At 38.1% G+C, this 27,882-nt stretch overlaps 1 protein-coding gene across 1 annotated transcript; it reads left to right on the top strand.

Annotated features, from left to right (window-relative positions):
* The first annotated feature begins 167 nt into the window (after positions 1 to 167).
* On the top strand, positions 168 to 27,882 carry VCPIP1 (valosin containing protein interacting protein 1). Its single transcript, XM_081258150.1, has 3 exons — positions 168 to 3,239; positions 13,015 to 13,101; positions 22,505 to 27,882. Exons 1-3 carry the CDS (start codon positions 533 to 535, stop codon positions 23,371 to 23,373), a joined length of 3,663 nt encoding a protein of 1,220 aa, XP_081114276.1. The 5' UTR covers positions 168 to 532; the 3' UTR covers positions 23,374 to 27,882.

Here is a 27,882-nt window from a genome sequence, read left to right as displayed (position 1 = left end):
AAGACGACAGAAGACATACAGTTAAAACTACAACTCCCGGCAGGCAACGTGAGCGACTCTCCGCCTTTCTGCTCCCATTTCGAGTGCCTTCCTCTTCCTCCTCTCCGCAGGCGCCGAACCGCTTGGCTTCACGGTATTTGTAATTCTTTATGGACCCAGGATCCTAGCACTTGATGGCCAGGAGAGAGGCTAGAAGACTCTAATTCCCAGAGGGCAGAGCGAAAGGTGCGCCTGCGCAGTCTCAGTGAGGGCGTGTATGTGTGTCTGAGGGAGAGAGAGCGAGAGCGAGTGAGTGTGAGTGCGGGCTAGGGTGGCGGCCGTTACGTTCGGGGCAACGGCTTCGGCAGTGGAGAAGTAAGAAGAGAAACAACGTCCGGCGCTTCCGCCTTCGCTTAGGAGGAGGAGGAGCTGGTAGGGAAAGGAAAGTGATTCGCCCTGGGCCTGGACTAGACCGAGTCGGGCCGGCGGGGGTCTGGCTATGAGCCTTTGAGGGTCGCTTGGGACGCGGAGCGAGACTCGGGAGCCGAGAGCTATGTCTCAGCCGCCGCCGCCGCCTCCGCTGCCGCCGCCGCCTCCTCCCCCAGAGGCTCCGCACACTCCGCCGCCCCTGGCGGCGACGGCGGCGGCTGCTCCGGGAGTGCTCTCGAAGCGGAGAGACCGGAGAATCCTCTCCGGGAGCTGCCCGGATCCGAAGTGCCAGGCGCGTCTGTTCTTCCCGGCCTCCGGTTCTGTCAGCATCGAGTGTACCGAGTGCGGACAGCGGCACGAGCAGCAACAGCTGCTGGGGGTGGAGGAGGTGACCGACCCGGACGTAGTGCTGCACAACCTGCTGCGGAACGCGCTGCTCGGGGTGACAGGGGCACCCAAGAAGAACACGGAATTGGTAAAGGTGATGGGCCTTTCCAACTACCACTGCAAGTTGCTGTCGCCCATCTTAGCTCGCTACGGAATGGACAAGCAGACAGGCCGGGCTAAGCTTCTCCGGGACATGAACCAGGGCGAGCTGTTCGATTGCGCTTTACTGGGGGACCGCGCCTTCCTCATCGAACCAGAGCATGTGAACACGGTGGGCTATGGCAAGGACCGCTCCGGAAGCCTCCTGTATTTGCATGACACGCTTGAGGACATCAAGCGGGCCAATAAAAGTCAGGAATGCCTTATTCCAGTGCATGTGGACGGGGATGGACACTGCCTGGTGCATGCTGTGTCCCGGGCTCTAGTAGGCCGGGAGCTCTTCTGGCATGCCTTGAGAGAGAATCTTAAACAGCACTTTCAGCAGCACCTGGCCCGATATCAAGCCCTGTTCCATGACTTCATTGATGCTGCTGAGTGGGAGGACATTATCAATGAGTGTGACCCTCTGTTTGTACCACCTGAGGGTGTCCCCTTGGGCCTGAGGAACATCCACATATTTGGCCTTGCCAACGTTCTGCATCGCCCTATTATTCTGTTAGATTCACTCAGTGGCATGCGAAGCTCTGGTGATTATTCAGCCACCTTTCTGCCAGGGCTCATCCCTGCAGAGAAGTGCACTGGGAGAGATGGTCATTTGAACAAACCCATCTGTATTGCCTGGAGTAGCTCTGGTAGAAACCATTATATCCCCTTGGTAGGCATAAAAGGGGCTGCTTTGCCCAAACTGCCTATGAATTTGCTTCCTAAAGCATGGGGTGTGCCTCAGGACCTCATTAAGAAGTACATCAAACTTGAGGAGGACGGTGGTTGTGTTATTGGAGGAGACAGAAGTTTGCAGGATAAATACTTACTTAGGCTTGTTGCTGCTATGGAAGAAGTCTTTATGGACATACACGGTATCCATCCTAGTTTGGTGGCTGATGTCCATCAGTATTTCTACAGGAGGACAGGGGTGATAGGAGTTCAGCCTGAAGAAGTCACAGCAGCTGCTAAAAAAGCAGTAATGGATAATCGCCTTCACAAATGTTTGCTCTGTGGTGCCCTTTCTGAACTTCATGTTCCTCCAGAGTGGTTGGCTCCGGGAGGGAAACTGTATAACCTGGCGAAAAGTACTCATGGACAGCTGAGGCCTGACAAAAATTATAGCTTTCCCTTGAACAATTTGGTTTGCTCATATGATTCAGTGAAAGATGTTCTGGTACCAGACTACGGATTGAGTAACCTGACAGCGTGTAATTGGTGCCATGGCACATCTGTGCGAAGAGTCAGAGGAGATGGGTCTATTGTGTATTTGGATGGGGACAGAACTAATGCTAGGTCCACTGGTGGCAAATGTGGTTGTGGATTCAAACATTTTTGGGATGGTAAAGAGTATGACAATCTACCAGAAGCTTTTCCTATTACTTTGGAATGGGGTGGAAGAGTGGTCAGAGAAACAGTATATTGGTTCCAGTATGAAAGTGATGCGTCTTTGAATAGTAATGTTTACGATGTTGCCATGAAACTTGTTACCAAGCACTTTCCAGGTGAATTTGGGAGTGAAATCCTAGTTCAGAAAGTTGTCCACACTATATTGCATCAGACTGCCAAAAAGAATCCTGATGATTATACTCCTGTAAATATAGATGGTGCTCATGCCCAAAGGGTTGGAGACGTACAAGGACAAGAGTCGGAGTCCCAGCTCCCAACTAAAATTATTCTTACCGGACAGAAAACAAAAACTTTGCACAAGGAGGAGTTAAACATGAGTAAGACTGAAAGAACTATTCAACAGAATATTACGGAACAGGCTTCTGTAATGCAGAAACGGAAAACAGAGAAGTTAAAACAAGAACAAAAGGGGCAGCCCCGGACTGTTTCTCCCAGTACCGTTCGTGATGGTCCTTCCTCTGCACCTGCCACCCCTACCAAGGCTCCCTATTCACCAACCACTTCTAAGGAGAAGAAGATCCGAATAACAACTAATGATGGACGACAGTCCATGGTTACACTTAAGTCTTCAACAACGTTTTTTGAACTTCAGGAAAGCATAGCCAGAGAATTCAACATTCCTCCATATTTACAGTGTATTCGATATGGCTTTCCTCCTAAAGAGTTAATGCCACCCCAGGCAGGAATGGAAAAGGAGCCCGTTCCTTTACAACATGGTGACAGAATTACAATAGAGATCCTAAAAAGTAAAGCCGAAGGGGGTCAGTCTGCACACTCGGCCCACGCTGTGAAACAAGAAGAGAGTGCTGTCACTGGTAAACTGTCATCTAAGGAGCTTCAGGAGCAAGCTGACAAAGAAATGTACTCCTTGTGTCTTTTAGCAACGCTAATGGGTAAGATCAATTTAACTCAGACAGTATTTCTTAATTGTGAATGTAATATGCTGAGTTTTTCTGATGTCTTCATGGAAAAAAATGGTCATCCTAAAAACTATCTGATTATATATATTAGAAGAAAATTATTTTCTTTAGTCTTTTGACAGTTAGTGGATAGATGTTAGTGATTTTCTGTTGAGTAAATATTAGGAAAACGTAACTAAGAAAGTGAAAGTAGTCCCTTAATTGTCACCAAATTATTTAAATATAACGTATTCTTGTAATTGTTTTTTTAAAAATAGGCTTGTAATGGATCCATTTAAAGGCTTTTTCATTTTTTCCCCCTTGGCTCTATTGAGCCTGCCCACCTTGTCCCTTTTCATTTATTTTTAAATTTCATTTTCCTGCGTGTCATGTGATTTCAGGACTTCCTGTTTGATGAATTGCAGTTTCTGGGTTTATATGCTCACTGTACTCCCACCTAATGGTCTCTCTCATCCATTTCCTGTTCTCCCTTTCCCAGTTCATCACATTTTTCTTATTTGTACATTAGGATTTGTGTTTAAGTCATTTCCTTGCTCGGTGACTCTTTGCCATGAATTGTAATGAACTATTATAACTGATGAGAACATAAGGAACCGAGGTAGATATTAATGGGGTTGCTTAAGAAGCATTTCTTTTTAATAATTCAACACAAAGGAAAATATATTATCAAATATATGATTTAAAGCTTTAGATAATTTGGGAAATAATCCAATGGTGTACTTTTTACGTTATTTTTATTGACTAATCTTTGTTTTTAAATTACTGTTAATATGCTTTATTAAGGCTTGAAATAGAAGTAAAATTGAAATATATTACATATTAGAGGGGCCTTATTTTTGCTGAGATGAGAGCTTTCAACTGGAAAAGTGATCTGGGTTTTGATTGTGTTTTCTAAGAGTACTAAATATCAGTGAATTGGTCCTTGACCTTCCAAAACGAAGATTATTTATTTCTGGCTTGTTAAGTTTGGGGGCCTAGTAGTTAATAGGGAATCTAAAAGCCCTATACAAATTTATAACTTAATATTGCTGACTTTATTTTGGCAGACATAGTCATTGAATTGGGGGCTATGTCAAGAAATGTACTAGCTAGGCACTTTGCATTTTTTCTGTCTCTTAAGAGTTTTTAGTTTCTTAGAGACTGTGTGGAATAAAGGAAAAGATTGTGAATTTTGGAGTGAGAAAGACCTAGAATTTGAATTCCAGCTCCACTACTTGTTAATTTAGTGATTTCAGGCGAACTGCTTAACTCCCCAGTAGTACTTCAGTTGTCTCCTATACACAAGATACCCCTTGTAGTTGGTACATAGGGCAACAGCAAAGTACTCCCAGAACTCTGAAAATTTAATAACATCATTCATAACAGAATGGATAAACTTAGATATGTGCTGAAGGCACTTCTAAGAAATCCAACAATCTCCCAGGTCAAAACAGGAAAAGAGGTCTTTCTCCATAGAAGAGGAACTCTAGAGGATGTGGCTCATATATAACCTTGGATGTTCAGCACCTGGTATGGTGCCCAGCAGGGAGTGGGCACTTTGAAATGTTTTTTTTTGATTGAATTAAATAGATGACATTAACATATCCAAAGAAAGGCTGTGTCAGCAGAAATGGAATGGATGGTCAGCACTGAACACTGAAAAAGAGTTGAAAAGCAGAGTTTGGCAATGTTTATACACTGCTATACAAGGGGAAAAGATACATCAACTGGGGTTCGTGAAAATTCTGGTAACTAGAAAGGTAGTCTCAATTGAGGGGCAGGAATATTTGATCAGTCCTCACCGTGGCCTGGCTCAAAGATCTGAATCCCTTTACTGATTGCACAGTCACCAAGCATCTAGTCTGATCACTCATTTAGCTTCCTGACGTAAGTATTGATAATACAGGTGAGAGTGCAGATGAGGATTATATTCACTTGGAAGGCTGTGTTCTCCATGTAGATTAATAAATTGGCACGGGTGAGATTATGATCAGTAGTCTAAAAGTCTGGCCAGCATAATATGTTTCATAATGCAAATTAGTGAAATATAATTCTCGTTTACCGTTAGTCACTTTTTGAGGTTGGATTGAGGTTTCTGAACCTGAATATCTGAGTACTGGACTGTGGACTGCAATGAGTTGACCAAGATAACATCTTCTTGTTACGATCTCTTCCCTCTTCACCTCCAGCATTTATGTTGCTGCCCCTACAAACCCACACATTTCTTTAAGTCTCCCCCTTCTACTCCTGACACAAAATTTAAGCATAAAAAGAGTGTTTTGCTAATTTTATGGTGGTGGTTCTTGAGAGACTTTCTGCTTTAAAGTACTAAGACAGTGCCTGCCCTGTATTAGTTCCCCTATAAACATTAGTTTTCTACCTCTAATTCTCTCATAACTGTATTTGAATTACATAGAAGATTTGTTTGTTTGTTTTTGGCCCCCTGGTTTGTGGGATCCTAGTTCCCAACCAGAGATTGAACCCATGCCCCCTGCAGGGGAAGTGCAGAGTCCTAACCACTGGACTGACAGGGAATTCCCTGGAAGATGTTCTTAATTAAAAGTGATAGGTTTGTAAAAATGTCAATTTGGGGTTAGCTAAGTAAGTACACACAACCCTATGTAAAGAGTGCTGAGGAACTCCTGATGTTTAGATTGGAGAGGGCTGGAAAATGGAAAACGGTGGTTTATTTAGAAAATTGCAAATTTCAAAGTGCAGAAATAACTTTGTGAATTACCAAATGTGAGCTAAGCTGCTGGTATGTTGGTTTAGAAAATACCTCATCAAGCTTTCTGCTGTTCAGATAGCTGCCTCCTTCTCACTTAGGTTAGGGCTTTACCACTTTCTTAAAGAGGTTGTCTCCTGACCACCTTATCTAAGGGTTTGAGAGACCTTTGCTAAACCACTCTATTACTGCTCCCTGTTCAATTCCCTCTTAGCACCTGTTATAAGTTTTCATTATCTTGTTTGTTGGTTTACTTACTCATTTGCCTCCCCCATTATAAACTCCACAGAGGCAGAGACAGTAGCCTGTTTTATTCACCGATGAATACTTTATCACCTAGTACAGGCCCTGGCACTTACTAGGTGCCAAGTACATGCTAGTTGAATGAATGAATGCAGATTATGTCAGCAAAATGAACATCTGCTGTGAGCTAGAGACTGTGCTGTAGGTACAAAGATGAACGAGACATGGTCCTTGCCCTCCATAAACTTACCTGCAGGGTCTCAACTGAGGGCATCCCATACTTTTATAGTTTTCATTTATAATTTTTATACATAGAGAAAAGGAAGCTGGAGATCTGTTGATGAAAGCTATAAAAGTATGGGGGAGATATATAGATATATAGATATAGGATTGTGTGTCTTCATTAAATAGGCTGACTTCTTGATAGCCAGGGACGTGTGTGTTGCCTTTCTGTTTTTAAGTAGGATATTTATTAAATAGAATTTATATCTATTATTATTTGTACCAACAAGGCTGAATACATCAATCTTTTGCTCAGTTCATGGAACTAGTCACTTTGAATCTAACAATGGTAGTTTAAAATGAAATAACAGTGTTCTACCTGTAATATTTCACAGATTTTAATCTGCTTTATCCAGACCACTTGGACATTATTAAACAGTTTTTTCAGTCTGAAAAATAATATAATCTGCATTCATTCATTCAACAAGCATGTACTGTTATCTTCATTACTTGTACAGTATGTGAGTGACTCTAACTCTAGCATTGCAAAATATGTAATTAAATTTTCTTATAGACCAGTTTTTTGTGGATTCTATTTTGTGGTAGATATGATAGATAGTAGTACATCATCCACCATAAATAATAGGCTAATGTCTTTTTTATTAATATTGTATTCCACTAACTTTTTAGTTAATTTTCTCTTTTAAGAGATAAAGACAGATTTGTGGAAAACGGTTTGTCAGTTTTATACATACTTTGTCAGAGTTGCTGTAATGGAATTAGGCTATTTGTGAGATATTTACCCCACTTACAAAGGTTAGCATCCTTTCAGGGGTTGAGAAACTTGTGTGATTTTTATATAACTTCTGTCTTTCTCAAAGAACTGTATGAGTTTTTAGTATACATTTTAAAATTACACAATATTTTATAATTTCATAGTACTTCTTGATGTTGTAACTGCCTTGGGCTTTTCCAAAATCACACGTGATATTCAAACACTTATTTTTAAGATGACTTGGGGTCTGAATATCATTGCATCTTGAATTTTTTCTTCAAATATTGGGTGAAGGACAGTTTCAAATCTAGATAGGACTTAATGCATCTGTTATTCTTAACATACTCTCTGGTAACCCTTCCAGTTGATTTGTAGACAGCATATTTCTAATGGGGGAGCTGTCATAAAGTTGAAAAAAAGAATGCGTGTAGATGTATCTTAAGGTAAATATGTATGTCGTAAATGGTGATTTTATAATATCATACTTTGAAGATTAAGTTAAACATCGATTCTATTTCTTTTTTACTTCACTTTTTTCAATTATAATATTATTTTAAAAAATTCAAAGAACTCAAGTATGTATAAAGTAGAATATAGTAGTTCTCTTTAATATTTGCACTCCCCAGAGAGAATCAGACTCTGTGTGTGTGTGTGTGTGTGTGTGTGTGAGAGAGAGATAAATACATCTTTTAATGGCTGATGATGACACTAAAAGACACTTAAGGGACTGAGTATAAGGAGAGAAACAAGCATGCCTATCTTAGAAATGGTTTTGACTATTGATAAGGTAGATACATTTTTAGATGGGAGGACCTGCAGGAAGGGTGGAGAGATGGCAACAATTTTTCTCAGCTAATGAATACCTTTAGGATTCTTCTAGTAGAAACGGCCCCATGTTCCTACTTTAAATTTACATTTTGGTCAGTTTATTTTATGGTAATAGGAACTTGAGTTCAGAATTAACTTAGGTATTTTGGGGGGGAACTTAATAATATACTTCATATATTTTTTATTTGTTTTGTTTTGTTAATAATATATTTCATATAGATGTTAGATTTTAAAATTTACTCGTTGAAACTTCAAATTGCTTTTTTAAATATCTAAAGTTAGAAAATTGGAACGATGATCTTTTAACCTCACTTTTAACCCATGATTTTGTTATTAGTAGTAAAAATTAGAGAAACAATGATATTTTTTAAATGTTTAATTTTAACATACTTAAAAAAATTACCTCTTATTAAAGAGGAAAAAAATTAGTTAACCAAAAGAAAAAAACATCCATAATATCACTGCCATATATAGTAACTACTGTTCAGGTGAGGGAACTGAAGACTATTAGGAAGGATTCGAGGAAGACAAGGTATGAACAGAGGTTACCTATGGTGGTGGTGTAGACTTTTTTCTACATTTATACATATACGCAGTATGTTCAGTATAAGTATTTTGCTGTTGTACTATGAAGAAACAGTTGAATTATAAAGCAAAATTAATTGGAGACTAACAGAAAAATATGAATTAGTATAGTATTTGTTAGATGCTTTACCAAACTAGTCCTGTTCTCTAAGAATGTGCTTTCCAATGAAATGGTAGAAGAGTAATTCCCCTCCCCCCCCCTTTTTTTTTTTTTTTTTTTTTTTTTTTGCGGTATGCGGGCCTCTCACTGTTGTGGCCTCTCCCGTTGCGGAGCACAGGCTCCGGACGCGCAGGCCCAGCGGCCATGGCTCACGGGCCCAGCCGCTCCGCGGCATATGGGATCCTCCCAGACCGGGGCACGAACCCGTATCCCCTGCATCGGCAGGCGGACTCCCAACCACTGCGCCACCAGGGAGGCCCTCCCCTCCCCCTTTTTTAAGCAGTTTTCAAATATGGTATTATTAAGTATGGTCACCATGTTGTATGTTACATCCCTGTCACTTATTTATTTTGTAACTGCAAGTTTGTACCTAAAAGCCTTTACCTTTGTTTTTACTATGATTTTGTTTTATTAGATTCATGAAGAGGTACAGATGGTACCATTAGCTAACATTTTATCCATATAACATTAAAGAGCAATTGTCGTTGTGCTGCTTCAATTAAGTTTTTCATGGACATCTCTCAGGCATTATTAAAAGAAAAAACCTCATTTATGCTAGTATTCATTTCACGAATTCTGAGAGCTACTATCTCTCCAGCATTGTGCCAGGCCCGGGAATAGAAAGTGAAATAGGCCACTGACCTTTTCCTGTCTCTGAAAAGCTTCTGGACTAGAAGGGGAAACAGAAAAGTAAACTGAGTGAACCTGCAGTGTGATCAGGGCTGTGGTGTTCATATGCATGGGAGCATTAAGGAGGGTACCTACCTAACCACCACTGAAGAAGAATCCTAGAGGAAGTGACACCTAAATTGAGTTTTAAAGAATACGTAGCTATTACTGGTCTTTGGGGAACCGGAGCAATTTGGTGGTGTTGCTTTGTAGAAATCAAGTTAGGATATGATGAGAGAGCTGTGAGATAGGAGCAAAGGTAAGGAATCTTCGGCTGCCTTTTATGCTGTGAGAAAGGAGCTTGGACTTACCATATGGTTAGGTGGAACCATTAAAGGTTTAACTCAGAAGGCTGTACGGAGGAGAGATTTGAGGAGAGTAAGATTAGAGGGAAAACCAATTTTGAGGCGGTGGCAGTGCTTCAGGCAGGAGATGGGCCTGAACCAGGTCAGTTGTAGAAGGAAAGGAGAGAAATGTAGCAGAGAGCCATCTGTGACTGATGGGGGACTTGTGCAGTGTCACAATCCTTGCTTCCTGATCTCTGATCCCTTTTCTTGGTTCTGTTTGCAACAAACATGACTTCAGTGGAAGTGTGTATATACCAAAGGAAATAATTTGCCTAGTTTTTCTTTCAACCAGTTTTGATACCATGGATTTCTATAAGAAGAGAGTATGGATAGTTCTGCCAAATTTGTTGTAACATGATTTGACCTTTAGTAGAGGTTTAGTATCAGTGGAAAAGGTATAAGCTATGGAACGATACACAGGATTCAGATCCAGGCTTTGCCGCTTACTAGCTATTTGATCTTGCGAGAACTATTTAAACTCTCTGAGCTTGTTTCTTTTTCTGTAAAATTGGGCTCAGTTAGGAGGAGAAAACGAAATTATGTGAAATGCCTGCTCAGAGCTGGGTAGACAATAGAGATTTAGGTGGTATCTATCCTTCTCTTAAAGCAATAGAGTATCCATGCTCACTGGGGCCATATAGGTCTGAAGGGGGTGAAAATTGATTCTTGGGGGAGGGTAAAATAAATCTTACTCTATTTAATGAAAAAAGTACAGATATACATATAGTACGTAAACAGATAAACAGTGTATCTGTAGTATGCAAATATCATGGTCGAGGCAGATTAGGAAAATAATGGCTAAAAATAATTCTTAGGTAGATAATGAAAACACAAGGTTGATAAACAGTTCAATAGAGTTCTTACTTTTTAGAGTTCTGCCTGCTTAAGTAAGGAATAGTTGGGTTTGTAAAGTATCAATATTAAGAAACGTCATTTTTCTTACTAGTACTTAGGTGGTCAGTTCTGAGGAGTTTACTATTTTGGCACCCGTTTAGATTTTGACCCCAAAAATTAAATGCTACGACCTACATTTTTGATATGTTTTGATATTCTAAAGTATTTGATAAATGATATCCTAGAGTGTTTTATAAAATACTAAGTACATTTAAGATAACATTAATAATAAATGAAAGATTACCACCATAGAAGTAATTTATCCAAATAAAGTTTAATGATAAATTCAGCAGTCAGAACTTCTGTCAGAAGTTATTAACGTTCTTTCTGTGTGCGGGAGTTCTTATTAATATTCAAAATTTTTAATTAAATTTCTGTATTCACCCTTAAATATTGGCAATTCTAGTAGTACTGTATCATTAGTGAATGAAGTGTTCATGTGTAAGTAAATGTTCTAGTTAACTGAAACGTTAAGTGCCAAGGCTTTTTAAATTTGTATACTTTAAACTGATATACTGAGCAACTTCAGCCAACTGCCATGTAGATTCACATTTCTGTTTATCAGTGTGGGAAGGGGTTAGAGCTCTGAGAGATTGTAGGTACGTAATGATTAATTCACTTCATCAATAACCTCCATTCAAAGCTCAGATTCAATAGTGTAGTCCTCTAGTAGGAAAGATAAAAGTTAACCTTTCTTTGTTAAAATGAACTTTCAAAAGTCCTGACTGTAAAAGCAGTACATACACATTATCAGATTAGAAAATAATGAAAGTATAAGGAAACAAAAATAACCATATTCCACAAACCAAAAGTAACTCTTATGTTCCTTCCATTCTTTATTAACTTCTTGAACAGTGGTTATCATTCTTAACTTTTTATTTGAAACTTCTTATTGATAATAGGCACTGTCAAAGGATGTTCTTGAAAAATACATTTTTGTGAAATAGTGGGTTGCTTATAGCTATTTTGTGGGCTTCTAATGTTTATTCTATATCTCATCAATAGGTCATTTCACCCCTAAATTTCTGTTTTAAAAAGTCAACTTAGCAACAACAAAATACATTAATTACTTATCTTCAGTCTACCTATTCACTTTTCTCCCTAGCCCTTTCCATCTGTTTTTATTAGTTTTAACCTAAATATAGAATATATTTTTTATATTCTACTTTAAAAACATAGTATCTTTCTATAACCTTTTCTGTTGTTCTAGTCCACAGTTGCATACTAGTTTACTTTGAACTGGACTGAGTCTTCATATGTATTTTGTTTAATATGTCCAGTATTGACTCATGCAGCTTTAAAGACATTTTTTTTTTAAAGATGTTGGGGGTAGGAGTTTATTAATTTATTTATTTTTGCTGTGTTGGGTCTCCGTTTCTGTGCGAGGGCTTTCTCTAGTTGTGGCAAGCGGGGACCATTCTTCATTGCAGTGCGCGGGCCTCTCACTATCGCAGCCTCTCTTTTTACGGAGCACAGGCTCCAGACGCGCAGGCTCAGTAGTTGTGGCTCACGGGCCCAGTTGCTCCGCGGCATGTGGGATCCTCCCAGACCAGGGCTCGAACCCGTGTCCCCTGCATTAGCAGGCAGATTCTCAACCACTGTGCCACCATGGAGGCCCCTAAAGACATTTTTGAATTAGTTCCTACATTTAAAAATGGGGGGACTTACCTGGTGGCACAGTGGTTAAGAATCTTCCTGCCAATGCAGGGGACACGGGTTAGATCCCACATGCTGCGGAGCAACTAAGCCCGTGCACCACAGCTACTGAGCCTGAGCTCTGTAGTCCGTGAGCCACAACTACTGAGCCCACGTGCCACAACTACTGAAGCCCGTGCGCCTAGAGCCTGTGTTCCGCAACAAGAGAAGCCACTGCAATGAGAAGCCCATGCACTGCAATGAAGAGTAGCCCCTGCTCGCCGCAACTAGAGAAAGCCTGCACGCAGCAATGAAGACCCAGCACAGCCATAAATAAATAGATAGATAGATAGATAGATAGATAGAAGACATTAAAAAAGGGGGGGAGAATTAAACATTAAAAACCTGGATTTCTGGCTTCTCTTGAAATGCCATTTGATATTGAAACATTGGGCCTCTACTTTTCCATGACAGCACTTGGCAATGGCTGCCATCTTTAGATGGACCATGCATTTTCTAGTCATGTTCCCTCATTCCATATCGCTTCCTGTATGTTGTATTACACCAGACTGCATCACTCACTTAGGAGATCTGCCTTGCGATCTCTGTTCAAGGCTAATCCATATTAAAGCAAGCCTGGGTTGAACTCTCTTGTTAGTTGCTAATACTGTATCTTTATTTTACAGGAGAAGATGTATGGTCTTATGCAAAGGGGCTTCCTCACATGTTCCAGCAGGGTGGCGTATTCTACAATATTATGAAGAAAACCATGGGTATAGTTGCTTTCTGATTTTATTCTTAGATAATATCTCCACTCAAGCTATTCTAAGATTAAGAAAGTTCAGATAATATTCTTATGAAACTATTTCCAGTGTTAATATTAGGTACATATTTTTCTTTATCAGTCTGCCTAGTTAAGATGGATTATTATCCTGATATGGTCAGCTACGTTTTCTGCTATAATATTACTAAAAATCTCCTATCACTTTCTTTCTCCTGTTTTCTCATTTAACTTATGTATATGATCCTTAACAACTAAAGACAAATTGTGAAATTAGAGGCCAATTTGTTTATAATGCTAGTGACTGTCCCAGAACCAGATAATACAGTGTTTTTTTGTTGTTGTGTTTTGACTATGATTACTATATACCTCAGTATTTTCTGGATTCTAGGAAACAGCTCACTTTACATTTATCCTCTTTTCACATTGGGTATACATTGTTTATAAAGATATGTGCAAGCGTATAACTGTATCTTCACAGTTTCAAGAGAGAGGTTGCCAGTATGTATGTTTGGACCCCATGTGTTTTATCAAAAATTTGATGTGAGTACTTTTGGCCCCAGACTTTATCACTCTGGCTTATCTCACTTTCTTACCTACCTGACCTCTGTAGATATTAAGTACATAATCTCTATTTTATGTTTGTTTGTTTGTTTGTTTTCTTTCTCATGCACTTCTTTTTCCTCCTTAAAAAAACAAAACCCAACTTGGCTATTGTAGAAATGTTCAAACACATAAAAGTAGCAAGAATAATGTAATGAACCCCTATTTACCTGCCACCCAGGTTCAATAATTATCAGTACATTTCTACCTACCCCATCTCAAATGGACTGTTTTAAAATAAATCTCAGACATAATTTCATCTGTAAGAACTTCTGTATGTATTTCTAAAAGTAAGCACTGTTTTTTTTTTCTTTTTAAAAAAGAACCATAATACCATTATCACATCTAAAAAATATGAACAGTAATTTTTAAGATATCACCAACTGTCCAGTCAGTGTTTAAATTTCCTTGATTTTTGATTGTCTCAAAAAATGTTTTCTTTTGATTTATTGAATTGGGGACCAAGGAATAGCCAGCTGGCCAGTTGCCTTGCTTCCTTCCTTCCTTCCTCTCTCCCTCCCTCCCTCCCTCCCTTCCTTCCTAAGATAGGATTATTGAAACATAATTTGCATACAGTAAAATTCACCCTTTTTAGGAATACAGGCATGTGAATTTTGACAAATATATACAGTCACGTAACCATTACCACAATCAAGATATAGAATATTTCCACCATTCCAAAAAAGTCGCCTTGTGCCCCTTTCTAATTAATCCCTTACCTCTCCCCCTAGGCCCTGGCAACCACTGATTTGATTTCCGTCTCTATATGTTTTCCTTTTTCATATCACCATATAAATGGGACCATATAGTTTAACCTTTTGTGTCTGGCTTCTTTGATTGAGCACAGGGGTTGGCAAACTCGTACCTGTGAGCCATACCAGGCCCACTGCCTGTTGTATATAAAGTTTTATCAGAACACAACCACACTCATGTTTACATATTGTCTGTGGCTGCTTTCGCAGTGCAATGGCAGAGTTGAATAGTTGTGACAGAGACTATATGGTCTGCAAAACCTAAACTATTTACCAGCTTTCCCCTTCACAGAAAAATTTTGTCAATTTCAGTTTTTAGCCTAGTGCTTTTGAGATTCATCCGTCTGGTTGCGTGTAGTTTATTTGTTTTTTATTGCTGAGTATTATTCCATTGTATGTATGTATCACATTTAAAAAATTCCATAACCAATTGAAGGACATTTAGTTTGTTTTTAGTTTTTGGCTACTATGAATAAAGCCACTATAAACATTTGTGTACACGTCTTTGTGTGGACGTATGTTTTCACTTTTCTTTGGTAAATACCTAGGAGTGGGATTGCTGAGTAATGTGGTAAGTATATGCTCATCTTTATAAGAAACTTCCAGACCATTTTTCAGATTGGCTGGACCATTTTGTATTCCTCCAGCACTTGGTAGTATTAGTTTGGTTTTTTTGGGTTTTTTTGCAGTACGCGGGCCTCTCACTGTTGTGTCCTCTCCCGTTGCGGAGCACAGGCTCCAGACGCGCAGGCTCAGTGGCCATGGCTCACGGGCCTAGCCGCTCCGCGGCATGTGGGATCTTCCCGGACCGGGGCACGAACCCGTGTCCCTTGCATCGGCAGGCGGACTCTCAACCACTGCGCCACCAGGGAAGCCCTCTCTTGCTTTTTTGCACTGGCTATAAATTCAGTGTTGAATAGAGTGGTGAGAGTGGATATCCTTGCCTCGTTCCTGGTCTAAGGCGGAAAGCATTCAAACCTGTAGGTTTTTCAGAAATGCCCTTTGTCAGGTTGAGGACATTCCCTTCTATTCCTAGTTTATTGATGGTTTTATAGTATTGTGAATGGATGTTGAACATTATCAGGTGCTCTTTTCCCCGCATCTATTGAAATGATCTCATAAGGGCTTTCTTTTTAGTTTGTTGATAGTGTGAACTTCATTGATTGATTTTTGACTGTTGAACCAATGTCACATGCTGGATTCTTTATTTTTTTATAATCCATTAAAAAAATTTTTTTGTTTATTTATTTATTTTTGGCTGTGCCAGGTCTTAGTTGCGACAGGCTGGCTCCTTAGTTGCGGCTCCCGGACTCCTTAGTTGTGGCTTGCCGGCTCCCTTAGTTGTGGCTTGCTGGCTCCTTTAGTTGCGGCCGGTGGGCTCCTTAGTTGTGGCATGTGAACTCTTAGTTGCGCCATGCATGTGGGATCTAGTTCCCTGACTAGGGATCAAACCCACGTCCCCTGCCTTGAGAGGCAGATTCTTAACCACTGTGCCACCAGGGAAGCCCCTTTGCTAATATTTTGTTGAATGTTTTTGTGACCATATTCATGAGGCATAATGATATGTAGTTTTCTTGTAATGACTGTTTAATCAGGGTAATGTTGGCTTCAGAAAATTGAGTTGGGAAGTGTTCACTCCTTTTCTGTTTTCTGGTAGATTTTGTAAGAGCTTTGATATTATTTCTTTCTTAAATGGTAGAATTCACCAGTGAAGCCATCTGTGCTTGGAGTTTTCTTTATTGGATGGTTTTTAACTATGAATTTAATTTCTTTAATAGACTGCTCTTAAGGTTATTCCTTTCTTCTTGAATAAGCTTTGTTAGTTTTGCCTTTTAAGAAATCTGTCCATTTCATCTAAGTTATCAATTTTATTGGCATAAAGTTGTTTATAATATTCCCTTACTGTCCTTTTAATGTCTTCAAGGTCTATAGCTCTGTCATTTCTGATATTGGCAATTTGTGCCTTTCTTGTTTTGCTGACTAGTCCAGCTAATGTTTTATCAGTTTTATTGATCTTTTCAAAGAAACAGCTTTGGTTTTATAGGTTTTCTCCATTGTTTTCCTCATTTCATTTTCTTTGTCTTCTGCTATTATCCTTACTTTTTCCTTCCTTATGCTTCCTCTGGGTTTAATTTGAACTTCCTAGTTTCTTTAAGCAGAAGCTTAGATTATTGATTATAAATTTTTATTTTCCAATATAAGCATTTAAAGCTATAAATTTCTCTCTGAGCATCCCCCTTCCTTTTTAACTTTCCAACTTTCACTTCATTCTACCTTCCAAAGTATATCAATACCAGTTAATGTTTTTTTTAAATAAATTAATTAATTTTTGGCTGCGTTGGGTCTTTGTTGCTGCGTGCGGGCTTTCTCTAGTTGCAGCGAGCGGGGACAACTCTTCGTCACGGTGTGCAGGCTTCTCATTGCGGTGGCTTCTCATTGTAGAGCACGGGCTCTAGGCACGCAGACTTCAGTAGCTGCGGCACGCGAGCTCAGTAGTTGTGGCTCGCAGGCTCTAGGGTGCAGGCTCAGTAGTTGTGGCACACGGGCTTAGTTGCTCCGCGGCATGTGGGATCTTCCTGGACCAGGGCTCGAACCCGCGTCCCCTGCATTGGCAAGTGGATTCTCAACCACTGCACCACCAGAGAAGCCCCAGTTAGTGGTTTTTAAAAAGTTATTATTTAATTATGATTTATGATAGGGCTCCCAGTAATTGGGGTAAGTATGCACTGTCTTTCATAGGACTGAAAATAACTTCCCTCAGTTGTTTTTGTGTGGGGGAGGGTTGTGGTGGGTGGTGTGGGGATGACGCTCTTGATTATTTTCTAAATAGCTTTTTGGTTTTGGTTTGAAATTATTTTTTAAATGTTAGCTGTGATGCTAAGACAATTTAATGCGGGAAAGAATAGTTTTATCAGTGAACAGGGCTGGGACAACTGGATATCCACATGCAAAAGAATGAAGTTTGACCTCTCCCTCACACCAAATACAAAATTAACTCAAAATGTATAAAAAAACTGGAGTATGAGAGCTAAAACTAGAAAGCTCTTAGAAGAATACATAGGCATAAAACTTCTTGACTTTGCATTAGGCAAAATCTTCTTAGATACGACACCAAAAGTACAAGCAACAGAAATGTAGCTAAATAAAAACAAATTTTTGTGCTGCAAGGACACCAACAAGAAAGTGAAATAACAACTCACAGAATGAGAAAATTTTGCATATTATATATCCAATAATAGATTTGCATCTAGAATATAAAGAATTCAGCAGTAAAAAGACAAACAACCCAGTTAAAAATGGGCAAAGGATCCAGAGAAAATATATAAATGGCCATTAAGCACATGAACTGATGCTCAACATCATTAACCATAGGGAAATGCAAATCAGAACCACAGTGAGATAGTACTTCACACTCACTAGATTAATACCTGTCATCAAAAAGACAGATATTAAGAATGGTGGGCAAGGAAGTCCTGGTGGGAATGTAAAATAGTGCAGCCGCTTGGGAAAAAAGTCTGGCAGTTGCTCAGAAGATTTAAGATGGAGCTACTATATAACCCAGCAATTAAATCTTAGGTGTATACCCGAGAGAAATGAAAACATGTCCACACAAAACTTGTACACGTGGGCTTCCCAGGTGGCGCAGTGGTTGAGAGTCCGCCTGCCGATGCAGGGGACGCGGGTTCGTGCCCCGGTCCGGGAAGGTCCCACATGCCGCGGAGCGGCTGGGCCCGTGAGCCATGGCCGCTGTACCTGCGTGTCCGGAGCCTGTGCTCCGCAACGGGAGAGGCCACAGCAGTGAGAGGCCCGCATACCGCAAAAAAAAAACCAAAAGACTTGTACACAGGTGTTCATAATAGCATTATTCATAGTAGTCAAAACTGGAAACAATGCAAATGTCTATCAACTTAGACACTGGATAAGTAAGATGTGATATATCCATACAATGAAATATTACTTGGCAATAGAAAGGAATGCAGTACTGATACAGACCACATTGATGAACCTTGAAAATCTTATGCTACATGAAACAAACCAGAAACAAAAGACCATATATTGTATTATTTTACTTATATGAAAAGTCATATAAATGACAGAATAGGCACACCTAGAGAGACAGAGAGAGTATATCAGTGGTTGCCTAGGGCTGGGAATGGGGTGGGGGAGGAAGTGGGAGTGACTGCTGATGGGTTCAGGGTTTCTTTCTGGGAAAATGTTCTAAAAGTGATTGTGGTGATGGCTACACAACTCTGAATATCCTAAAAAACATTCAACTGTACACTTAAAAATGGGTAGGTTGTGTGTGAATTATATGTCAATAGAGCCGTTATATTTTTAAAATGTTACCTGTGGTATTTATTCTTATTAGGAGGGAGTTTAGAGCTCTGGAGTAGGAACATCTGATACTAAATTTTGGTTCTACTACTTATTCCTGTGTGACTTCTAAGTCTCAGTTTCTCTATTTGTAAAGTGGGTATAATAATCTCGGGGTTATTATTAGGATCAAATGAGATTGTGCACATAAAGCAGTTAGCAAAGGGCCTGGTACCTAATAAATACTTAGCTAATGTTTGTTGTTATTATTATTATTAGAATTCCAGCTGTTATTTGCAGAATTATTTTAAAATTTTTGACCATAACACAGCCATTTGAAATGGGTCACCATCAGAAAATCATTTTACCTTTCAAAATGTAATTTCGTCTGATATTTGTGGTAAAATGTTACCTCTGGGCCTCCCTGGTGGCGCAGTGGTTGAGAGTCCGCCTGCCGATGCAGGGGATACGGGTTCGTGCCCCGGTCTGGGAGGATCCCATATGCCGCGGAGCGGCTGGGCCCGTGAGCCATGGCCGCTGGGCCTGCGCGTCCGGAGCCTGTGCTCCGCAACGGGAGAGGCCACAAGAGTGAGAGGCCCGCATACCGCAAAAAGAAAAAAAAAAAAAAAAAAAAAAAAAAAATGTTACCTCTATTTTTAGGACAGATTCATGTGGCAAATCATTATCATCATCCTGTGGTCAAAGAATCAAAGCATAACAAGCCCTCCTCACCCCCAGACATACACCCATACCCTCCAAAAATTGGAAAAGAACATAATTCTCTTACTTTGTTCAAATCCACCCTAACAGATAGATGGTTATATCTACATTTGAACAGACATATTGCCCAATATAACAAATAGACTTTTAATATTCCTATTCTTTATGTTTGGAAAGGTATTTTTAAATTAATTCATCCATTGTTCTGATGCACTTTAGGTAGTTTCCAGTTTTTTGATGTAAGAAAGAATGTAGCTATAAATATTATTATACATGTCTTTTGGTGTATATGTGCAATAGAATTGTTGATATATGATATAGAAATTTTAATATACCTTGATTCTTAAAATTCAAAGGACTATATAAGTTATATAAAACCTAAATGATTGTTTAACACAGTATTTGTATTGATTTTTCAACATATATTTTAAAGTTTTTTAATAATGTAAAAAGTCTAGAAACTATGGAAATGGGGAATATCACCTATAATTGCTAAATACTTGTCTTATACGTGCATTTTTTGGTATGATTATAATTACAATACTTAGATTTGTTTCCTGCTATTTTCCTGTATGATGCATATTTTACTGTATAAATGAGGCATCATAGGTTACTTATTTATATCAGTATTAATAGCTGCATATTACTTCTGTCAGGTACATAGACTGTAATTTTCTTAACCCTTCTCTTCTTGTTGAAAGCTTAGATTGTTTCCAGTGTTTCACTGTAAATAATACTGTGATAAACGTGTGGGACCATGGTTCTTTCCAGGGATAGCCAAGGGAAAGCATCACAGTAGCAGCCTGGCAACGATTACAAAACCTTGTGATCTAATATAGAAATTAAAACTATTGACTGCATCATGTATATTAGGCACTGTGGTATGTGCTTTGCATGTGTTCTCATATAATCCTCAAATAATTAGTGAAATAAGTACTATACTCATTGTTATACTTACCTGATTGCATTATAATTGTCTATTGACACTCATCTCCATCTCCTAAGAATTACATTTTATTTTTGAATCTTCAGGGTCTACTTTAGTTCCTGGCACATAGTGAGGCTCAATAGTTGTTATCTATTGAAATGATTGTTTAAAAGCTTTTCCTTGGGGCATCCCTGGCCTTACCATTCAAAGTTCTCTTTTTTGCTACCTTTGTTTCCTGAGCTATGGTTTACAGATCTCTGAGGTAGGGGATTGGTAGAAGGTAAACTGATTTAAGGGTTGTGCTCTGAAAGGTACTATTTAGACATCTCTGATTTTAATTTTTGTACATCTATTTTTGTCAGTTCTCTCTGCCAAAAATGTGCCAAGAGGAAATTCTCGTTAGATTTTCACTTATCACTGAAATGAGTGTTTATTTGAACTTACTATATGGTATTTGTTCATTTGAAGTTGTTTTTTTCTCTGATTATTTGGAATATTCACAGTAAGATACATTAGAACCACTCTGTAGCTTTTTTCAGAGAGGAAGGGACTATTCTTAATAACCTGCAAAACTGGAGAGAGACTACCTAAGTGCCCACAAAGCATTCCAGAGTTCACTCATCCTTCCCCTCTCTGAATTTCTATAGTACTTACTAACAGTCTCATTCATTTTAAACTAGTTTGCTTTTGCCTTTATATTTTGCCATAAACATACCCATATATTATTAAAAGTTCCTTTTTTTTTGTGGTACGCGGGCCTCTCACTGCTGTGGCCTCTCCCGCTGCGGAGCACAGGCTCCGGATGCACAGGCTCAGCGGCCATGGCTCATGGGCCCAGCCGCTCCGCGGCATGTGGGATCTTCCCAGACCGGGGCACGAACCCGTGTCCCCTGCATTGGCAGGCGGACTCTCAACCACTGCGCCACCAGGGAAGCCCGTTCATTTTTTTTTAAACATAGAAAATCTAAAAAAACAAAAAAAGAATTGAGCAGAGGAAGAAGTCAGCTTCTAAAAAAATAAAACAAAATAAAAAAAATAAACATAGAAAATCTGTGGTTTCATAAAAGTTGAAAACCCTTATTTTTGCATATTTGGAGTCTATACTTAAAACGTAAAGATATTGGATAGCTTAAAACACACATGCAATTTTTTTATGCCCAGGCTGGAAAAAGTATAAAAAGTTGAAATACCATGTAGTGAGACCAAACTCTTCAGCTAGAAAATAAAGGGAAGCCTGCTTTAAAGTTCTTACCCTCTACTGCTGCATTGACTGTGAGAAAGTATATCGCACTGGGCCATTTGAAGAGCATCCATAACTCACTCTTGTTTTGGTGGTTCTGATCTGCCAGAGAGGAATAAGAGTTGTAACATGAAGTACAACTATTTCAAAGGAATTGAATTGAATATGATGTTGTTAATCTATTGTAACCAAATGTCAGTTCTTCCAGTTATACTTAAGTCACAGTGCCTTCCTTAATCCTAGCTTTCCTAAATGTGCCTCCACACCTATTACTTAAATATGGAGTATCTTATTTTGAAAGTTCATACTTTTTATATTTGTGAAAAATACATATATACGCACAGAGAAAACTTTTATTCTGGTATTCTGTAATTTAATAGAATCACTTATGATTTTTAATTCAACACACTGTGCAACATATGTATACCACACTTTGCCCTTATAGGTATTTTTAAAGTTTATAATTTGAATTTTACTAAATGAAAGTATATTTTCTTATTGCTTTACTATAAGCAAATGCTTTACTAACACAATTGCTAGTGTTTTTCTTATGCAAGCTATTTGTTTCAAGCCTAATTTTCCTAACCTTGTGATAGGTTAATGATATATATATTTCAAATCCCCTGGGAAACTACATTAAGGTTTATGGTGGTATTTCTTTTTTTGTAATAGCATTAAATTCTATTAATAAGTGTAATAAATTGTTTGCTAATTAAGTTTGTTTTGAAAGCTGTTACCTGTAAATTATTATTGGAAATTTACTATTTCCATTATAATTGTCTTTACTACACCTTTCAAGTAAGATTTTAATATGTTAAATTCTTCTTCCTCTCTTCAGGTATGGCTGATGGCAAGCATTGCACTTTTCCACATCTGCCTGGCAAAACCTTTGTCTATAATGCTTCTGAAGATAGGCTGGAGTTGTGTGTGGATGCTGCAGGACATTTCCCCATTGGTCCTGATGTTGAAGATTTAGTCAAAGAGGCTGTAAGTCAGGTTCGAGCAGAGGCTACGACACGAAGTAGGGAGTCAAGTCCCTCACATGGCTTATTAAAACTAGGTAGTGGTGGAGTAGTGAAAAAGAAATCCGAGCAGCTTCATAATGTAACTGCCTTTCAGGGAAAAGGGCATTCTCTAGGAACTGCATCCAGTACCCCACACCTTGAGCCAAGAGCTAGGGAAACTCCAGTTGTAAGGAAGCAGACCACAGGGACACACTTTAGTAGTTCCATTAAAACAGAGCCTTCTGTATTCACAGCTGCTCCTAGTAACAGTGAGCTTCTTCGAATAGCTCCTGGAGTAGTTACAATGAGAGACAGCAGGCAGCTTGATCCTGATATGGTTGAGGCCCAGCGAAAAAAATTGCAGGAAATGGTTTCTTCTATTCAGGCATCGATGGACAAGCACTTGCGGGATCAGAGTACAGAGCAGTCACCGTCTGATCTTCCTCAAAGGAAAGCCGAAGCTGTGAGTTCTTCTGTGAAACCTGAGAGTCTTCAGACTGGCTTACCTGAATCTTTTTCTCTAACTGGTGGCACTGAAAATTTGAACACGGAAACAACTGATGGGTGTGTGGCAGAGGCACTGGGAGCAGCATTTGCTACAAGGTCAAAAGCACAAAAGGGAAGTTCCGTGGAGGAGCCTGAAGAGATGGATAGTCAAGATGCTGAGCTGACAAACACAACTGAGCCAATGGATCACTCTTGATTTAATTAGAGGCTAATAAAGGCAGAATGTTTATTGTGAACATGTAATATTTGTTGGCTGGGCCACATAACTTGATTAGTCATTAAAAATCTTGTACGTATATAATTCAAAGATTATATCTTGTTATTCAGTGCATGATAGCAAGTGTGTGATTGGCAATAGCTTTTAATATACTGCTGCCCAGGCTGGCGCTGAATTCCTATAAATTAGTTATTAGATCCGCTGAGATGACTTTCTTCCATATATGTGGTTCATTGTAATTTTAATTCCATGAAAGTCTTAATGTTTAAAACATGAAAATTCTCTTGCTACATATGTTTGATTTCTGAAAAGGCTAGGGCTGGGGGGAAATAAGATTTTGCTAATGTTGATGTCATCAGGGTAACCATTCCACATATTTATTAGCGTGTCAAAGGATTTATGTAAATTTGAAGGTTATCTGAATTAAATTGTATCTTGAAATTCATAAAAGGATATATTAGACACTGGGATCCTGACACTTCTGTGAACATGAACACATTCATAGAGATATATATTCTTGGTGAAACTATCTTGAGAATGTAGTGTAATGATATAACATTTTGCTGATTTGAGCAAGGTTAGGGGAAGATAACTATTCTAGAATGATAAAGTCAGTGTGATTCAGTAATGTTGCTGTCTGAGCCAACACAGCCAAGTGTGTGCTCTGTTGTTGATAATATGTTACCATTATTTTGAATCCTGGCCTGGTCAAGTACTACCAAATTTTTGTCCTTTAATCTTGCAGAAAAGTTGATTGCAAAGTGTGGTAGAAAATAATAAAAATAATGGTAGCAGTAATCTCTAATTTCCGAGTTTGTCAGATTCACAGAGCATTTATAAATAGGAATTTATCTTTATGAATGAGTTACATTGTTCTACAATTTTGATCAATGGTATTTAAGCCTGTATATGCTAAATGTATTTGAGCCCCTTTGAACCAAAAATGTTTCCCTTTTTTCTTAGAATCCATAAGATTTTCTTCATTTGTTGCCTTCACTTGGATTTGGATGCAAATTTGACTGCGTCATACCCTGATCAACCGGGCATTTGCTTAAATAGTGTATTCATCAAATCTTTAGTGCCAGTTTCCTCAAAAAGCAGCTTTCATGTTTACTCCTTAAAGAGTGTTTATCCTGAGACTGGTATTTGCACTATTTTATCCTATTCTGCAAATCTGTATTCTGAAATGTACACGTTAATCCATCTTTTTCCTCTGTTCACTGAAATTAAGTTGAGTTTGAATGGATGAAAGACAAAATGTATGTTAATACAATCTCTTATCTAGAGCATTCAAAGCCTGGCTGTCTCTGTTTGCTCGTATTAACAGATGCAGAACCGTTTGCATTTCAAGGAAATGTACATCAGAAATTATATTATCAGGTGTTTAAAAATGTCAGCCTGCTGATTCATAAGGAATATAGACAGAACTTTAACTTGTGTTTCCAAATAAGGGAGTTTTTGGTTTCTTTCTATGAAAGTATCTCTGACTGAATCTACTTATTAAGTTAACTACTTTATTTTGAATAGGGAAAGAATGGAGACTCTAGACATTTTGCAGGTGATATCTGAGCAAGATACATATTTGGGTTAGTTTTATCACATTATCACATTTTTAAAACCATATTCTGTCTCCATTCTTCTTCTAAATTTACTTTCAGATACCTTTCTCTATGTCTATAAATATAAGGAAATTTTAGAACTTTTATATTATGTACTAGTTTTGCATAAAGAACTGCAGCTACCAAATAATATTTCCCATTTGGTTAGTACAGGTGACTTCTGTGTGTTAAATTAAAAGTTACAGATATCACTAACCACTATAATTATTTTTGGTTTTTTTCAGCCACTTAACACCCTCCCGCCCCTCCACCACCACATACATTTTTTAGTTTAAATACAGGAAAACTGGTTAACAAACGAATTCATTGCTTCCAGGTAAATGATATAATCACCTTTTAACAAATATTTTCTTCACCTGTGGCTTGGTGTGTTTAGTTAATAACTGACAAATATAATTTCATAGCATAAATAAAAATATCAGATGCACATTTTATCTCCCTATTAAATACTTTTGCGTTTAGTCAAACTAGAACGCACCTGTGAACATTAGAAGGCAGGCTAATCTCTGACAACACTATTAATTTCTCTTGCCAGAGCAGTGCTATTTAGAAGCTGGTTAGGTGTGAACATTATAATAATAGTTTGGGTTCTCCCTTGATAAAGAATAAAAGGCTCGATTCTGAGAATGGTCAGGTTTCTTGAAGTTATTTTAGATCAGCTGATATTTGGTTGCAGTAATTAATGGTTTTTGAGAAGTGGGCCAGGTATCATCTTCACAGAAAAGTTTTAGAGCAGAATTTCTTTAAGTTCTTGACTATCATCGTTTGCCCTTCCATATGGTTATCATAATCAAATGCATAATTATAGGAATGATTATTTTTTTAGTACTACCATTTTAGTACTACCAGTACATCTGCAACTTTGAGTCCAACCTAGGGATCATAAATTAGTTGAAATATTTTCTTAGCCCTACATGTAACGTTATAACTCTAATTCAGTCCTATAGTTAAATTCTATTTGCAGTGTTTAACTGAAAATTGAAGTATAATTGTAAATTTTTTCTTCAGTAATCCATTTTATAGTTAGTCATACCAAGGTTGAATATATGACCCAAAGTCCAGGTAGAGTTGAAGATGATGTGTGTCTAGAATACTGGTTGTGAGAAACTGGTTGAAATTGAAGAAAACAAGACACTGTCAAATAGTATGAGCTAGAATATAATGAACTCCAAGGGAATGGTTACTCAGGAACTAGTTAAAGAGCAAGCCTACGGCCCATTTCCCCTCCTTTCACTGTATTTCAGGTATTTTATTGGAAAATGTTAAGCTCAAGACCTGAGAAACTTAGCAAGTGCTACTGACTGTGAAACTTGCTTTATATCTTCTGATGATTTTTAGTTTCATTTTTGCAGTCAAGCCTACTGCTTGCAATTAAGATAACAATCTGAAATGTATCTGATTCTCAGCCACACAGGTCCTTATTGCCATTATTTTTAAGAATCTAACTATTGGAAATTAGCAAACTTTTGCATATTGTCTCTTACCTCAGGGAAGATCACTTGCTAGCAACTCACATACTAATGACAGGTTTCTGAGAATTGTACTGACATCACATGTTAGCTACTAACTGCAAAGTTTATAACAGTATTATTTTATGTAGTTACCTACTAATAACTGTCTGCTAGTGAACATTTCTCTAAAAAATTTAGACCTCACTACTAACCAGCCTTTAAGTATGAAATAAACTTACAACTTCTGTGTTTAATTAAGCTTTGGTCAATATAGTGACAATATCATAAAATGTTTATTTCAGAATATCAATACCATTTGGTCTTCATTTTTCAAACAGGAATTTTAATTGGCCCAGACAAAAAATACTGCAGAGCAGATATTGAGAGATTCATGGTTCTCAAAACAAGGTTTCCATATTAAGATTTTCATAAAAGCCTTTGCAAAATCAGATTAAACTCCACTCATCTTAATATGAATTTAAAATCACCTCTTATAACAGTAGTAGTGAGATACATACTCTAAAGTAAGTTGGGGTAGATATATCCTACATTTCCAGGTTATCATGTAATTTAACAAAATTGCATAACCTCAAGGCTCTTCTCAATATAATTAATTTTTCAAACCAGAACTATTCACTTGAAAACATACCACAGTAGAATGTTTACTTAAGAAATAACAAAAGGGGCTATATCACCAATGTAAGATTTGTAGTTAATTGTAAGTTCTGCCATTCTTAATAATTCTTTGAGATGCTAAGTGTTTCAATTCATATTTAATGATACTTAAATTGTGAGAATTTTAATGTTTGCTCCAAAATAGCAGAAATTGTAAAAATTGTGAATTATTGGAGAAAATGCCATTACTTGTATATTTGACATTTAACTTTTTAAATTATGGCGTCTACATGCTTTTTAGTATAATATTAATACAATGATTATTCTCTTGTAAAAGAAAAGGAAAACTAGTAAAAAAAAGTTTTAGTTGATGTTATCTGCTTGTGAGTATCAATTACTTAGTATTTAAAAATTTTAAGGTGTTACATACTTTTCTTTAGAATGCACAAGTCCCTTCCTGAGCTTTTATGCCTATGGTAGAGCAATAAAGGACTGAAAAGGTTGTCAGTATTTTCAGGTTTATTTGACTTTAAGAATTAGTGCCAAGAGCTGGAGAGTCTGCTTTTTAGAGAGAAATGTTATTAAGAATATGTAAAAAATAAGTGTAATAGTGTAAATATTTAGAAAAAATTAAATAGCAAGTGCTTTAACTGCTCAATAAAATAGTACAGATGTTCTACCATCCCTAAAGCACTGGCTGTTATCCATTATTTTCTGATTTTGTGATTGCTGTATATATTACACTTGAGTAATAAATAATTGGTAATAGTGTATTCCATCTATATAGAGTTCTACAGCACACT

Source organism: Mesoplodon bidens (assembly GCF_964165515.1).
Source record: "Mesoplodon bidens genome assembly, chromosome: 16".
NCBI classification, from domain to species: domain Eukaryota; kingdom Metazoa; phylum Chordata; class Mammalia; order Artiodactyla; family Ziphiidae; genus Mesoplodon; species Mesoplodon bidens.
Note: the sequence above shows the minus strand (reverse complement) of the source record. Positions and strands in the feature narration are given on the sequence as shown.